Source organism: Diceros bicornis, chromosome 10 (genome assembly GCF_020826845.1).
Source record: "Diceros bicornis minor isolate mBicDic1 chromosome 10, mDicBic1.mat.cur, whole genome shotgun sequence".
Lineage (NCBI taxonomy): Eukaryota > Metazoa > Chordata > Mammalia > Perissodactyla > Rhinocerotidae > Diceros > Diceros bicornis.
The window spans coordinates 44,268,199-44,286,118 of record NC_080749.1 but is presented as its reverse complement, the minus strand read 5'-3'; the positions used below and the strand labels follow the sequence as shown (position 1 = coordinate 44,286,118).

The 17,920-nt window shown below is 35.7% G+C and overlaps 1 protein-coding gene across 3 annotated transcripts in view; it reads right to left on the bottom strand.

The window, feature by feature from the left end:
* Window positions 1–17,920, bottom strand: part of SLC4A10 (solute carrier family 4 member 10) — a 212,320-nt gene that overhangs the window by 1,860 nt on the left and 192,540 nt on the right. For all 3 annotated transcript variants that reach the window (XM_058549098.1, XM_058549099.1, XM_058549100.1), the window contains 4 exons: window positions 15,780–15,953; window positions 14,909–15,031; window positions 6,531–6,598; window positions 3,926–4,042 (listed from right to left, as the gene is read on the bottom strand). In XM_058549098.1, the coding sequence (XP_058405081.1) occupies window positions 3,926–4,042; window positions 6,531–6,598; window positions 14,909–15,031; window positions 15,780–15,953 (482 nt within the window). The remainder of the gene's footprint in view (window positions 1–3,925; window positions 4,043–6,530; window positions 6,599–14,908; window positions 15,032–15,779; window positions 15,954–17,920) is intronic.

Here is a 17,920-nt window from a genome sequence, read left to right as displayed (position 1 = left end):
GGCCGGCATTCTCAATTCCAGTGAATTCCATCTTTTGAAAGACAGAATAACAGATCTTATCTGTAGGAGATTGTGGGGACAGAGTCATGCTGGTCTCTACACACACACAATTCCTATGAGCACAATGCTCTGCTCCATAAAATTTTATAAATGTGCCAATTCCCAGTGGCACTATTAGTCACCAAGCAGTGAAAAAAGAGATTCTGCATGTCGATTTGATTCACAGATGTGCTTCCTCTTGCCGTCCTGCTTTGGTCATGCTGGTGGTTTGATTACAAAACAGTAATCAATTAAAAGACTGGGGTTTTCTTTTTTTTCCCTCTTTAAAACCAGTGGTTTTTATATCAGATTAGATTTCAGCAAACTATGAAGCAGAAATTTTATAACCAGCTGAAGACTTCTATGAAAAACATTATTGACTTGAATCTCACTGTACGGCTACTCTCGCTTTATTCCTTGTTACCTTCATCTTTTAGGACGTCAATCAATTCTAGACTTTCATTGTAATAAATACATTATACATATTTATTAAAAATATATCATATCTACTGTGTGCTATTGCAATAAACGTATATTGCATATCTATTATATTCCAGGTACTCTGCAAAGATCGAGGGATACAACATGGATGAGACAGTGTCCCTACCCTTGAGGAGTTACAGTTTAGAATATAAAGAAGTACTATTTCTAGAGAGAAGAAAATGTGAGCCCTACCTTCATGCTGCCAAGCAATCTATGAAACTGTTACTTTTCAATGACACCAAAATAGTTGTTATGAACAACATTTACCAAGCAGTCAAGAGAGAGCCTCGGCCCAGGAAATCAGAGCAAAGAAGGAGAATTCAGGATAGAAGAAGGTGGTAGGAGTCGGGGCACAGAGGGGAGCAGGGAGGGTGGTCCCAGAGCCTAGCCTCTGCCACCAGGGCAAAATCAAGTGCTGCTTTTCCTAGTGTTGCCAGGCCCCTTCCCAAGAAATGTCGATCTTGGGTGTCAGTTTTATAATACATAGCAGTTGCTCACCTATTCTGATACAATGTGGTTTTTAATGAGACCTATTTCCACCAATCCATTCAATAAGCTGAAGAGGAGCCTGTCCCATGTACATATACCGCTGTGGAACTAGGATCAGATTACACATCCTGCAGATGTGGTAGAATTTACAAGTAGTTCTTATATCCTTCTTTCTGTTAAACTGGATAAAATATTTTTGACAACAAAAAATGAAATAATGGAGAAAATATAACTGCTATTCTAAACTCCACTAAGAAAAGGTATCTAGGCTTCTCTGATAAGCATGTAGGGCCTATAGCAAGGGATAGGATGGAAGGGTGGGGGGTGTCAAGACTGCACAGAAGCCAGCGTAGGTCTCAAGAGATGAAGACTCGGGTAACCTGCTCTTCAGGGCTTTTTGTAATGAATGGATACTCGAGCAGACATGAAATTTTTACAGTTCCTGGTCATCATACTTCAATGTCTTCAACAGATACCAAGAGAAAGCAGTGGCTTTGGGAGGGTATTGCTGTTATTAGTGCCGGTGGATTTAGGATTTCTGGAAGCCACACTCTTCCTGCCAATTTCTACTGTTATGAAGATGAAAGACATTAACCATTAACCAAGAGATATTTTTTACATGGAAAGCTACAGATTTTATCACATCTAAAGGTAAAGAAAGTTGGGTAAACTTTCATTCCACAATAGTCTGAACCTGATGTTAGTGGGAACATATGTTCAAAGAATATGAAACAAGTGGTTGTATCAAAATATAAAGGATAGTCTCTTTAAAATTGGACCTGCTTAAAGCACACTGCATTGTTCACTAGAGTTAATCTACTGTCTGAAGTCATCTAGATATGTATTTTTAAAACAACTAGGTTTTTCTGGTGAAAAGCATCACTTGACTTTACTATTTACTTTAAGGAGTACCTAAAACATCATGACATACAAACTTTTGCTTGAACCAAAGTAAAATAGAGAAAGACTTTGGACTATGGATCCATACAATACAGGAAGGAAAGCAATCTACAAGCTTGATTGTCTCAAATTCTTCACATATTTTCCATGGCTGGCATTTTACTTTGACCTATAAACCTGGAGTTCACATTTTTAAAAATCATAGAAATGCCATATTTTTTAATGTGAAAGGGCCCACAAGCACATATTTCAATGAGTTTGAGAAAATACTTCTCATAACTCTGATTTTCTTCCAAGACTTCTGGCAAAACAGAATTACTGTGAGGATGCCTCTATCAGAAGATAGCAAGGATCTTTGGGAGAGGAAGATAAAGCACGTTTTAGAATAAAATAATACTTCAGCTTGAGCCAAGTGAAGAAATACATGAAGATTTTAAAGACAGAAAACATCAACCAAAAGACTTTGAGAGAGCCTATTGAGTAACTCATATTAACCTCCTTTGGAGTAAATTGTTGGAGATAGGAGAGACAGAGAGAGAGAGAGAGGTGTGACTAATCCCCAGATCTTCTGGGGTGAAGACATCTGCACATCCACTGTTTGTCTTGTTTATGCTGTTTGGGACAGAGATGACACTGAAGCAGCATGCCATTTTGGGGTGACAAAAACCAGCAACAAGAGATATAGTCTCTTAGTCTAATGTAGCCTCTTTTTCTAGCCCATGTTTCCAAATATTCTCATGAAGCTAGATAAATCATGCAGGTTTGGAAGCATGGTGGTACATAAATTGAAGCTCCAAGGTTTGCAATTTCTTAATTATAGGGATAAATTTTCTTTTTCCAATATAGAAATTTGATGCCATTACTAAATACAGTTTTGTGAGATTTATTGATTTATATACAATGCATCTGTATAAATCATGTGGGGGAAAAAGTGTACTCAAGTTCCAAACCCTCTTAAAGAGCTGAGTAGTTATGGGAACACCATAGACAGTCTGATACTGGATCTAAGCCCAAGACTCTCCATGCCTTTTGCCTCCCCAAAACTCACACAAAGAACACAGGCTGACCAGATTTCTAGAAGACACATTTAACATAAGGAAATGCAACCAAGAAACAGGTTTGAGGGAGAGGGTCTTACCTTTGGGGAATCAGCTTCTAGAGTGATTAGGAAGGGGAGCTTATGACAAAAATGTAATATAAAAATTAAGTAGAAAAAGTTAATTTAATGTCATGAAAATAAAGGAAATTAATTATTAAACACTGTCCCAAATCCCTCAATCACTCTTTTAATAAGAAGAGATATCAGCATAACACAAAGATTTTTCTCCAGATCAGCATCTAAGAAGACTGGATAGTTTAAGCTATTACTTATATTCTGGAAAATTCAATTGGAAATCCTGTGATGTAGGGTCTTGATACTTAAGGATACTCTCTTCCCCCAGCATGCATTTAAAACTATCATCCACAACTACAGAAGTAGTTTGTAATGTTTGCATACAGAGAAGTAAGAAGGGATAGAACTTTCTGGAATTGAAAGTTTTGGGGTAAAGAGGTTAGGGAAGATTTTTACGGGGTTGGAATACGGGATTAGAAATATACTAAATACAAAATCACCATTGCATGTGCCATATGGTTTTAAAAAAGGACAATGGGGGATAGCAAAATGTGGACAGACATCTAAGGGATGCTGGGCAGTGGTGATGAGAGAATACAAGAAAATCCCACTGCAAAAGGGTAGACTAAAAGGAATGTCCAAAAATGTCATGCACTGGGACTCATTTATAGCACCATTTCTCCCCACTGTCATAGTTTTGGAGTGAGCTTTTAATTTGAAAGGGAGATGTTGAAAAACAAACAAATGTGATAATTACAATTTCTACCCACTTTTTAAAAGAATCTTCTGAAACATTTTAGATTTAAATTCAATGGAAACTAATGCTATTCTTTTGCTAATGGATTCATGTCATAAAATGACTGGGATTAGTATAAGTTCACATTATTTTAGAGTTCAAACCTTTTAGAAGGAAAGCTTGACTCCTTATCTTTTGAGTTATCGGCAGTAATCAGAAGATTCCTCCACAAGGCAGCCTTTGACATTTCATCAGAAATATTGATCACAGATGGATCATCTCTAGACAGGAGTTTACCCAAAATGAAATAATAAACATTAAACAAGTAACTGCAGTTATCTAGTAATAGAAACTAAATATAGGACAGTCTTATGCCTTTGCATAGTATTTTTGATAATTAAAAATTGAAAATTTGAATAGTTCTCTCAATTATTAAAAAATGTAAAAAATAAAAATCTAAATGAAAGATTCTAGTTTTACAGAATTGGTTTTGGCTACAGTTTTCCTAATTAATGTCAAATGACCATTTCAAATTACAATGATTAGGTTCTGCATGTTTATTCTTAGCCTCTGGCCCCTAACGTTTGTAGCTCAGCAGAGCACTTCACTCTTCTGCTCAGACTCTGCAATAGCTCCCACTCACTCAGAGTCAAAGCCAACTAGATGGACTATAGGTTCTGACCCCACCCCACCCCTCCAACTTCATCTCCTGCTATTACACCTCTGCTTCTTCCTCTCCAGCCACATGCAATGGCCCCCTGACCATTCTGGAACACTATAGGCTTGCTGCTGTCTCCGGGCCTTGTACGTGCTCTTCCCTCTGCCTGTAATGTTCCTTCACATGGTACAGCCCTTTCCCTCCTTTGTTCAAATGTCACCTACTCAGACAGGCCTTCTCTGACTACTCTATTTAAAATTTCTATTTCCATCCCCTCATAGCACCCTTATCCTTCTTGTTTGCTTTTTGTTTTTATTCCACTTTGACCATCTGAAATACTATACTACCCTACTTGTTCATTTGTTTATTTTCTGTCTCCCCCTACCTCCAGTCTACTTGAATACAAGCTTCACGAGAACAAGGTTTCTTGACCATTTGTCCACTGCTGTTCCCCCAAGACCTAGACGGAGCCTGGCACTTAGAAGCCACTAGATAAATATTTGTTGAATAAATGAATGCAGCCTGTGTATTTGGCAGAGGTCTTTCCAAATGGCTGAGAGAGCCTGTAATATCAGCACCTATACTATGTTTTTTTACATTTTAAAGTGGCACCAATTATACATGACATTCAGAGTGCTCCAAATGCCCAGGGCTAGAAACACAACCAAATGGTAGCAGAGATAAATCATAGGCCAAATCAAAGAAAGTTTCATTAAGTGAGAAAACAGCATTATTCTTACCACATGTAGGAAAGATACTCTGCTGTGAAAAAAATCCACTTCTACAGATAGCCTAGGCTTCATATGACCCTTATTGATGCAACAAATCCAACTTTTAAGAGGAACACCAAGAGTTGGGAGCAAAGCCTTGGGTCTCACATGCTCCCTCCCTTGCCCAATCTGACATGTGTTAATTCCTCTAATCCATCCAGCCCTTGATAACTCGAAGCAGGAGATCAAATAATTCCCAAAAGACTGTCATGTGGAATATAAGTTTTTGGTAATATTATATAACAAAGAGTTTTGTGAGCAAAACACTTTAGAAAATGCTAGATTAAACAAAGTTAAACTTTTCTTTTTAAGGCAGTACTACTTAGATTCTTTAATATGCCATGTGCTTTATGAAACTCCAAACTGGAATGCAGTATGGAATATTTTCCAAACTTACTTAACCACAGAATTCTTTGAGAGGGGTACCACATGAGACTTGGTTTCTACAAAACACACTTGGGAATATGCCGATTCAACTAAACAATCAACAGGATTTTAAAACATAAATATTGTTAAAAAAAAAAAAAAGGAAGACAACACCTTCTATACTTGTGCTAACCCTTAAGTGGTAGATAATTATATTTTAAAAATCTAGGAAATATGATTTTACAGTCAGACCTTGAAGATCCAGAAGATTCTCTCATGTTTTATTTTCTAACACTATGACAACTTCTCTCCTCAGAAAAAAGTCTTCTCTGCTTTTTTACTGGGATGGCTTTAAATTATCCTTAAGCACTTTGAGACGGTACATATAACTTTTGGCCAAATATTTTCAAAATTTTTTATTAAAACTTACAAGAGTTTGCTTTCTTTTGCTATGTCTTTGTGCATAAAGAACATTAGCATATTTTGGAGAGTTACATAAATATTTCCTAAAATGACTGGTATAACTGATTCCTTCAACTCAGGAAATAGATTACCTATTTGGAAGTGCCTTTTTTAAGGGGTAAATTCCCAGAGTTCAAACATTAACCTGTGATCAACTTAGTGAATACATAGCTCATTTATCCCAGAATTGAATCGCCACCTGCCTTCAGGTGCTACTTTCAAAGGATGTGAAAGAGAGCTTTCATATACATTGTAAAATATGAGAAGAAAAGACTTCAATTAACAGCTCCCTGTATGTCTTCATTTTATGCTACTTGGCTATACTCACAGAGCTATTAGTGGCAGAACTTAGAACTGGGATAGGGTCATCTAATTCCTAGTCTCAGTTCTTTCTACTCTAACAGAGCTTCAACAAACCTCTATACAAATGCACATAGTATGAAATTCTTAAGTAGAGTATATAACAACACATTCCATTCCTCAAATTGCTGTGTTTTTACATTTATATCTTACCTATAGTGTCCTTCCAATGGGAGCTGTACTGTGCCCTCATCTTCCATAGCTAACATACTTTGTTCTTCCTGGAAAGACAAATGTAAAATATATAAAGTGAACCTGATGAGTCTCCATTTTACATTAAAGAAGAAACACAGATTAATGTGTCACTGTCTCATTAACCTAAGAACCTTCCACTTTGTTTGCATTTATTAATGCTAGCACAGGTCCTTTCAATAAAGCATCAGCTACCAAGAACATAAAGTAATTAATGAGAGTCTCATACCACAAAGTAATTTAAATGCTAACAACAATCCCCTTCATGTCACTCAATGTAAAACATGGTTAATTTCCAAGCAGATTTTTAAAAAAATTAATCTAAATTTTATGAGAAAAAGAGTATGGTTAACATAATCAGTTTGTTGTTACAAAGTTGAAATTACATTTCCAAAATGCTCTATTAGGAGGGGCTGACGGATGTATTTAGAGCAGTGGTTCTAAAACTTTAGTTTACATCAGACTCATCTGGAGGGCTTGTTAAAAATACAGAATGCTTGGCCCCGCCTCCAGAGTATCTGATTCAGTAAGTCTGGAATAGGGCCCAAGAATTTTCATTTCTAACAAGTTTCCAGGTGACGCCGATTATGCTGGTCTAGAACAACACTTTGAGAACCACACCTCTAGCGACTTGGAAAGAGACAGTAGAAGATATGCTTCTGCATGGACCAAAACACAGGTGTGCCTTTCTACTTAGATGCATCCTATGCTTTTGTTTTATGCCTCAGATTCATTCTTACAATGACAATATTCCACTCTTCCCTAAAGGGTGGAAATGCTTCATATATTCATTTCTTCATATATAACATTTTACGACTATATTTTTGGGATGAAGATAATCTTATTCTACCATGTTGAAATGTCCTGGTTTAGTTTTCAATAATTTTATCATCAATCTTTTTCCATGTACCAAAAAAAAATTTAGTTATCCATAGATTATAGCTCCTACTTAATGCATTTATTTTCAAATGGGTCAATTAGCATTGCTCAAGTACAGAGAACTATTTGGGGCCATTTAAAAATGTTAGAATTATTGGCTCCAACTCCAGAAATGGAATTTTAAGATGTTTAGAGATAAAGAGCTAGGTGATCCCCTGACCAAACGGGAACTGAGGAGTGAAAATAGGGATGGCCCTGGGGGCTTATTGCCTTCCCTCTTTTAGTAGCCTAGCAGAGAGCTAGCTTGGCTAGTCTAAGTCACTTTCCAGAAAGACATAACCTTTGGCTCATGTCATCATTCCTGGTATGCAAGGCTGTTCGCATGGTCCTCAGTATGCCGATCTTGACTCTCAACTTACACACTGCCTAGTCTGAAGAGCCCTTGACATATTTCTGCTACTTAAAGAAACAGTGCCTTCTAGAGCCTCTTCAGCTAACCTATGACTATATAAAACAATGTAGGGGCAGGTCTCGTTTTCACTCTTGGAATGTTCTCTGTACACATCTACCTTGCTAACCAAGGCAGGCTCCCCTCTGCTGGGACCTCGGCCATGCTGCACACAGAATATCTATATCCAGCCTATGCTGTGGAATAACGGAGAGGCTAGGAGACTCCATGAGCTCTGCTACTTCTTTGCTTATAAGTGCCCCCTTCCCACAAAGCCCTATGTTACATTTAGACTCTGCAGTACTAATGACATGTGTCTGTTACCCCTTTGCATTATGGAGATTAATTCTATTCTCTTTCTCTGTTGTTCTTCAAGGAAAATTTTTCTTTTAAGACCCATCAGATGTACCTATTACTCATGCATGCCTAGTCCCCTTGTCATTTGGCAGTACTATTAGAACTAATTTAACGTGAGTAGATAGTATCTTGGTTTGAAATTACACATTTAGGCATTTGAGCAGAGCTAATCTGCAGCCTAGAATGAGGCATGCCTGGCAAGTGGGTTAGTCACTATACATGGAACATAATACGTATTTCATATTAACTTATATGCACATCATTGAGGCCATGAGCAGAGCATATGTATCCTTTCAGGTAGAAAAGGTTACTTTTTTATAGAAAAGCTTACCTTAATGGACACAGAGGGACATAGAAGAAATCTAGCAATCCCAAATGCTATTTAAGTAAACCCCAAGATACAAGGTTGTCCACTGAAAGATAAGCTTCGTATATAGGATGTTTTCTGATCAACTGAGAATAAAATGTCAAGAAGCAAGGTACAAAGGTTTAATAAAGAGTAAAACTCAAAAAAGCTGAAGAGAAGAACAGTGCCATCAGTCCTTAGGTTACCTGGCAGCAGAAAGCTAAGGCTCAAGATTCAATCTAACAGCAAAAAATTGGACGAAGGCTTTGGGAACAATTTTGTTTTTTCCTCAGATGATTTTCCACTTTTCTTTCAAATTGCTTTCAATAATTATTTTGCACTCTGTGGCTTGTTAGCATGTGTGGGCTTTATACTAGTCATAATTCTATCCAAACAAAAACTCATCACCTCTAAAGATAGCTTTTCCAAGCCATGCTTATCTGAAGAGAAGGGTGGCAGAGCAGCCGCTGCCTTCAGTGCCAGAAGGAAGCTGGGTGGGCCCTGGAGCTCGGGGATGGAGGGCCGGCTGCATCCCAGGCAGCACTGTGAGGAAGCCAAAAATTTAGACTCTCTGGGGAGGAGCAGTCAAATCAGGCACTAGCCGTCACGACAATCACAACCTAGTTTGTCTCAACCACACAGAAAAGAGAGACAGAGAGAGCATAAAGCTAACCGGGTATCCATCACTTTACAAGTCAGAAGTACCTGAAAATGAGTTCCATTCCGTGCTTCATTTACACAGTGTTCATCAAAAATATGCTGAGTTCTACAACATGGTGAAGATGTTAAAAGGATGATGATCAAAGTTTACTCAAGAACGTTTGAGGGGTTTTACCAATTTCACTAGAGGAATATTCACACTGTGACTTAAATGCCATCTTGTATTTAAGATAGTCAAAGCATTTTTCAGATACTAAATAAGCAAAGGACAGTTAATGCTATATCCAGTAAAAGACAGGAAAATTGAGGCTTAAGAAAACTAATCCACTCAACAGCACTCAAACATTTATGGAGCATGAATTATGTGCCAAGCACACAGTGAATAAGAAGAATAATCCAGGAGTTATTCATGAATCAATTCAACAAACATGTATTAAGCACAATCTACATGACAGGAAGTCTGCTAGGTACTTTGGATACAACAGTGAAAAGAAAAATGTAAACCCTACTCTCAGAGGATCAGAAGGATCATCGTAAAAAGTACAGGAGCAGAGGAAGTGGTATCTGAGCCAGTCTTATTTATCAGTTTGGTTGTAGAAAGGAAGAAACCCTAGGTGGGAAGAAACAATGTGGGCCAAAGATAAAAGGTGGGAATAAATAAGATGTGTTTATACGACAATGAACAGCCTGGCTGAAGCCAAAGGCCTATGCTGAGTATAAGTGGAAATAAAATTGGAGTCAAATTGTAGTGTGTTTTGACAAATAGGTTGTTATTCATCAAAACTACATCATGAATCTGAATTATATTTTGTGATAGCATAAAAAATATGATTCATATATCATGACACCTAGCAAATGCTCTACCTTTAGTGAAACAGGTAGCATCTGTTACTATATCCATTTCTCAGTAAAGTCTGCATCTATGTAGGAACCCTCAAATAGCTCAAAGTACAACAGCGGAGAGCCAATGTTCACAAAGATCCTAGAGTATTAGAGAAAATATTCAGAAATTTTAGAATTCATAGATCTTAAGAAATGGAAGAGACTTCAGAAATCAAGTTTAACCCCTTTATTTTAACCAAGAGGAAAACAAGGCCTACAGAACATAAGAAGTCTGATCATATCCTTCCTCAATTACAAATAGAACAGATAATGCTGCAAGCATTACATATATATGTTAAAAATACTTTGAAACCCATAAAGTGTTATATTTATAAGAGTTATCTCTTAAAATTTCCAATAGATAGAAGAGCCAATACATAAAACTACTCATTTAACAATGAAAGCTGAAAAGAAAAAATGAGGAAGAGGGGTCGTCCACATAGAATTCATATAAACAGATGGATGTTTTTCATACGTTTTTCATCAGAATATTTGATTCAGTGTCTCTAAGTGACTTATCTAAATTATTATAAAACACAAAAATTCTGATAACGTAACCTTGGATTTAGAAGATTATATTCTGGAGATACAGATTCTGTGGTTTTAGGAAAGGTCTTATCTCAAATTTTAGCATGCGTGAGAATCACCTCGGAGGTCTTGTTAACACAGATTTCTGGCCCAATCCCCAGAGTTTTGATTCAATAGGTCTGGAGTAGAGTCCAAGAATTTGCATTTCTAACAAGCGGCCAGGCATTGGCTGATGCAGCAGAGGTCCTGGGACTACACTTTGAAAATCACCACTTGAGGAAGAAGAACATGCTTTCCTCACCCTAAGATTCAATCAGAAATAACATTTGCCTGTGTAATAATCAGGCCATGCTTCCCAAATCCATAACCAATTCTGATCTTTTTTAGCAGTACGATGTGCTCTGTAATTTGTTTAATTGCCCTTGTTTTTAGATTGCTTTTGCATCTTCTTGGCCTTGCTCATGATCCTGCTTCATTCAGATCACATGCCTCATTTGCCCCCTTTTTGTTTTTTCCTATACCATGTATGTTAGGGTGAACCTCCCATAAACCAAGATATGTCAATATCCTGATCGCTGCCCAGAGCTGAATTTCCAGGATTTATCTAACATTAACCTCCTTCTCCCCCACCCAGGAGCAAACATTCTGGTGGGGCTTTCTGCTTTTAACAGCAGCCCTTTTGTCAAATGTGTATAATGTCCTAAAGAATATTTAAGTGGGAAGGAAGGCATGTTGGTACTCTGAGCAAATTTGGACATTCAGAATTTGATTCTGCAGTCTTCCCTTTACACAGAGCAATGTGCAAAATGTCAGGGTTCCAATATTCATTTCTATCCTGATTATAATCCTTTCTTTCTAAAAACTGAAGCATATGCGTATGCATATGCATGAAGTACATGAAAATTTGGAACAGAAGCTCTGCGACCTTGGACTGGCCTGTGTAGCTATTTATTCTGCTTAACTCATTATTGAATTTTAAGGTCAAACTAATGTTTTCTCAATGCCATGAGACCAGAAGTGGGCTACTGATAGTAAAACCCTGGATGATAAAGGTACAAGCTTGTAACTATCATCAAAAGGACAAGAGGTGAGCCTACTTTAAATTCAAGTCTCAGGGAGCTGAGATATTTCTGCTATTTACCATCTTTCCAGATCACAAAGTTACTCAATTAATTTGAGTAATTGCAGAAATGCAACATTTCTGGAGAACTTGTCCATTTACCACCTTAATGTACAATTTCTTTAAGACTGGGCCTTGATATAAGGTGCCACAGTAAGAAGAACATATCCTTCAGTGGAGTCCATAACCTCAAGAAAATGAAATACCGAGATCTGGGTGACCAAGTAGAAAATCAACCAGAACTGAAGTTTCGGTGAAATCCTTCTTAAATCTTCCTGCTCTCTATACAGATCATATTTTTTTAATACTAATTCCAAGTTAGAAAATGAACCTCTTCAAACTTCCTTTTCTCTCTCCAGTTGTCAGATGGAGAATTATCTTTCTTTGCACTGGTCAGAACTATATTTTAATGTTCAATTATGGATTATATCTTCACTGTACCATTGGTTTTCTTGTTTTCTTCCATGTACTGAGGATCACATGAAAGTATCATCATATTAATCTATTTGAGATTTTAAGGGTCTGTAAACCTGCCTGATTAATGTATTGCAAGGCATGTTCCCTTACTTTTTTTCATAGTCAAGATCTGAAGGATACAGCTATAAATTCGCCTCAACAGATCTTTAATCTGTTCTTGTATCCTTTTAGAAAACATGAGTTCTAGGAAATTTAGTAATATTTAACTACTTCTAAAATCTTTATCTTCATAATCAGGAAACAGTAAATACCCATTGGAGTACAGTGGGTCCATAACGTAAAAAGGTTGGAAGCTCATTACATAGGGTGCCTGCCTATCTGAGATTAATAAATTCCAAAAGGGACATATAACACACATACATATAAGTACCATACACATGCAGCTCTGTGAGTGGTTCTGGGCAATGAAAATAGCAGATTTTAATAAATTTATGATAACTATCAAATTTGTTCTCTCCTACTTCACAGACATAAAAAGGGAGAATTTGAAATTTTCTTTGCATGATAAAAGGGAAAAATATTAAGCATAATATACTATATATACATATCATTTTTCATTTTACAAAGTTCTAGAAGGGCAAGAATGTTCCATGGTATGGATATGGAAGGAGAATGCTGTAGACAGGATAATTATATGGCTGGGACTGTTGCTAGCTTTTTCCTACAGAAGTAGTAAAGATATTTGACAGAAAATCAAAGCAAAATTATATTTATAAGTAACTGCTTTAGTACACTTAATAGTAGTCTCATTACTAGAAAGACTAAGGGTAAGCTTACGGTCAATGAGTTTTGTATTCAAAATCGTCTTCTTTGGAATTTAAACCTTCTTGGAAATTGTTTTTAACCTGAATAATTTTAATTACATCAAGTATGCATAATTTAAGGCTTTAGAATTTCTATATTCTGGTGCCCATCTTATTTACATTTAATTTATATCAAGTTCTGTCATATTTTTCTTGAATAGTATCTGAGGATAAAAGCAAACTTCTACCAAAGCCCTAAAAAGAAATAGAGACTATCAAAATATCCTAGTTAAAGCATTATTTTAAAAAATCTTTCATGCTTAAATAAGAATATACCAAACAGAAAAATAAAGAAATAACAACAAAAATTTTATAATATGATATTTTTAATGTTATATTAATATTACTAGAAGTATGATTCTAAGTATGTCTTCCAAAATATTTGGGAAAATTGAAATATTCATACAGAATTAAGATACATCATCATGATCAATCTCTAAATGTGAGAATCCATTGTCAGTGATGGGACATCATGGAAAAGTAAAGGAATGCCAGATAGTCTCACATTATGTAGCCATATTTGTGGAAACATCTGAAAAGAAATCTCATTAGACTTTGTGGCTTTATCTGGCTGCACCTAATGACTGAGTAAAACATAAGACCATTAAAATGTTTGCAAATGAATTCCCCAAAGAAGAGAAGAATATTTCCATGGTTTGAGAAAATATGCTGTAGATGGGAAACTGAATACATTTACTGACCACCTTGTAGAAGAAGGAAAAATGGAAAGAATAATGCACAATTCTCACCAAATATTTCCTTTCACTTTCATTTCTATTCACATGGAAATTTTGTTCTTATGTTTTATAATCTGTGGGCTCAATCATTCTGCTAAATGATGAGCTGTTCATTTTTTTTGTTTATATTCTTTGTAGTTTTAATATACTTTAAAAATATTATGATTACTAGCCTTCAAAATAGACCCAGACTTACACATGAACTTTAAATATGCCATAAAACTTAACAGAAATTGTTTTTTTTTTTTTTTGTAAGGAGATCAGCCCTGTGCTAACATCTGCCAATCCTCCTCTTTTTTTTGCTGAGGAAGACTGGCTCTGGGCTAACATCCATGCCCATCTTCCTCCACTTTATATGGGATGCCGCCACAGCATGGCTTGCCAAGCAGTGGGTCGGTGCGCGCCCAGAACCGGAACTGGCGAACCCGGGGCTGGGCAGCGGAGCGCGCGCACCCAACCGCCCGCGTCACTGGGCCAGCCCCAAAACAAATTGTTTTAACATACAAAACATAATAGGATAAATCAGTAGTTCATGAAAGTAATTAAATCCCAAAAGTTCCTCAAACAACATTTACTCAATCTTACATCACTTAGAAAGTAAATCAGATCAACATTTTCCTCTTAAGCATTTCATCTATTTCAAGAATAACTAATTTTATCTTTTGATTAGAATTAGAATCTTTTGATTAAAATTTTGTTCCCTAGAAAAATACCAACAGTAATAATGTCTCCTTTTTCTTCTCACATATTCAACCAAAAAGCAATCATTGCATGAGCATAATTTGGAAATAGTTAAGCATCAGTAAGTTTCTGTCATCCACAGGGTAGGAATCAGAAAAATAAACCTTACAATTTAGAGGATAAGGAAGTACAAAGTACTTGCATATTTCATTAGGGTTTGGTTTCCTCATGTAAGATTTGTGTGCTCTCTCTGTTCAAGTTCCAACTTTATGATTTTAAACATTAATCTTCCAAACTAGTCCACCTGTGGTTGTTAGTAATCACTATCTAAAGATAAGCACAATAATTTAATTTTGCAAAGAGCTATTCCTGTACAAGTACTTCTTTTTCTTTATAAGATATTGATTTTGCTCTGACTTACCTCCTTTTCAGCATCTTCTAGTTTCTTTTTCTTACTCTCAGGCATTAAATCATCCAACCAGCTGAGTTCCCGTTTGGTAAACAAAAAGTCCATCAACTTTCTTACAAACACCAGAGCTAACACCTGAAGTAAATAATAAAATAGTTTAAAACAGGGAAAAAAATAGAAATGAGAAATGTAGGTTTGTTTGTTTGTTTTTTGCTGGAAACAAATCAATTTCAATCAGAGCTGAGATTAAAGTGTAATTTGAAGATATATGTGTATAAAAGATATCGTCTGTACTTTTGCTTCCTTCATTTCCTTTTCTTACCACATCCCCAGAATAATGGCTCTGATTTTATAGGAGTCATTTAAAGAAGCTATTAAAAAAACCACAAAAGACATTTGACTGTTTCCTTACATACATGTAGTTAATACTTTGCATTATTTCAAATGAACATTAAACCATTCTTATCTATGCTGATAATATATTAAATTATTTATAGTCATTCAAATTCGCTATATTTTTGGAGGCATTTGAAATTTATCTGAAATATTTAATGAAATTTAATTTTAAAAATCCCCTACCTTTTCAGATTTGCTAGTATATCTTTAATGTTAAATTTTGAAAGTTTACGTTTTCCCATTCAACTTCAATTAATTCAAACTGCTACCAATATTCAGAATGATAGAGACAAAACTAATATAAATCACTGAAATTCATTTATAATCTCAAACTCTATCCTAATCACTAGTTTTTGTGGCTAAAGTTTATACCAAGTTTTCCCATAATTCTTCAAAATGACTCTATTGTTACAATTTCAGTTCACATGGTTCCAAAGAGAGCAGAAATTAGAGGAAGAGAAAAAGAGTTGACTTAGAAGTTTCATACCATCATGGGAAAGACAATGGCAGCTCTTGAAACTTTTATTATCCACAAAAGGCCAAGGCAACTCATCTGAATAACTGTGAAGAGATGGACTTTTCGAAGTGGGACATGCCTTAGATATATAAAATCTGGTTGATGTTTTGCTGGCATCCAGAAGAGCTTTATTCTATCAAAGAGCTAAAAGATAAACAGACTACATTGCTTTTTACATACAACAATAAAAGTAGGACAAGTAGATGTTTAATATGGTCCAAAATATGTTGCATCTGGATCATACTTAAGTTGACATCTGGGCATCAAGACAATAGAACTGTTCTGCATACACTCTGAAATGCTACAATTGCAGTTTCATAATATCGCACATTTTCTTGAATATGGATACAGGTTATAATTTAGAGAGTTTAAAAATATCAAAGTCAATGCTAAACGTTGCTACCCGGGAGAGTAGAACCTTGAGAGACAAAACGTAATCATCGTCCTCTTTTTCATTTTCACGTCACAATCTTTTCCTATATTTAACTGGACTCCAATTCTTTGGTCCTCTTCTCTCCCAGAATGGCTCATCCATATCCATGGCTTCAACTTTCGTATACTTTCTAAAGTCTCCCAGACTTAGATCTCTACTTCAGCTCTCTCTCTCCTAAGCTCTCGACCCCCATCCAGGGGCTGAGCAGAATGTTTTTGTCTCCTTATTTTGACTCTGTTGTTTTGGTCTTGCCACTTTGATTCCCAACAAGGTTTTGATGCTGTCTTTACAAACACAAAGATCTTAGCCATAAAGATTTAACCTAGATGAATTATTGTTAATAGAGTATTTTTCAGATCAAACATTGTTAATTCAACTTAATTTCTTGATCAATTTCCTATACTGCACTGTCAAACAACTTATGTATCTTTTCGACTGTATTTTATTAAAATTCTTTTCATCTCAATCAATGTTATTTCTGTTTAAATTTTACCATAAAGACAGCACAATTATTTTTGGATAACATAATATTACTGTTATAGCTTTGACTTTGAGGCCATTTTTATTAATGAAAGCAAATTTTCTCAATTCAAATTTTACAGTTTAATCTAACCATAGATTTCTTGTGACAGTTTTCACAAGAAGCTTAAATCTTTAATCATACTCTACTTATTAACAAAATTGTACTGCATTTTAGTTTTATTTTATGTGGATCATTTTGTTTAACTATTCTCAGGCCAATTTTTGCAGTTTTTAATGTTTCCAGCAAGAAGTGATTATTTAGAAAATGATGATTTCAATCACTGTCAGTTCTAATTCATGCCATTTCTACAGTACAATCTATCATTTTCAAAAGGATAATATTAGATTTTATTTCCTAGCTAAGTTGTTTGAAAGCTGTAAGCAATTCTCATCAAATATTCCAAGATTACTCTAGTATGCCAAAGAACAAATGTCCATAGACTCAAACGTTAGGTTCAAACCTTCCTGTTTTACCAAAACTTGCTGGTATGTACAATAGGAATCTCAAACTCAAAATAAACCCATCTTTCCTTTTGTGTGCATGGCATGACCTTTCTTCCGTCAGTCATCTAAACCAGAATCATATGCAGATTAGTTCATCCCTGTTCATTTAGTTATTCATATTTATTCAAACCTCCAAAAACATTTATTGAAAACTTTCTCTGCAGAGTACTAAATGCTGAATTCTTTCCTGGTTCATCCTTCTCCATTCTGTCCACAAATATTTAATTAGGTCTTTTTATTTCTATCTCCTCAAAATCTCTTAAAATTACATGTCATTAAACAAACAAATAAAACTTGGTGTGGTGGAGGTGGGAATAGGGAAGAAACAAAGTAAAATCCTCTGACTTACAGCTGAATGTTTCAGTTTCTATAGAACTCATTTTTCCCAGCCACCATTTCTCCATTTCTGAGGCTATGTTATTGCATAAGTGTACTTCAGTGTGTGGGTGCGTCAATTGTTATTGTTTAAATGGCACAGTTGCTTTACTTTGGATTCCTGAAGTGTTGGAATGAATATAGATGTGGTTATATATCTGAGTACAGAAACAGCATTCATGAGAACACTGTGATCTATTTTTTCTGCCGTGTTGCACAGTGATAATCCTAGATAACAAGTTTCTTAATATTGCCAAACAATAAAGTAACGTATCGA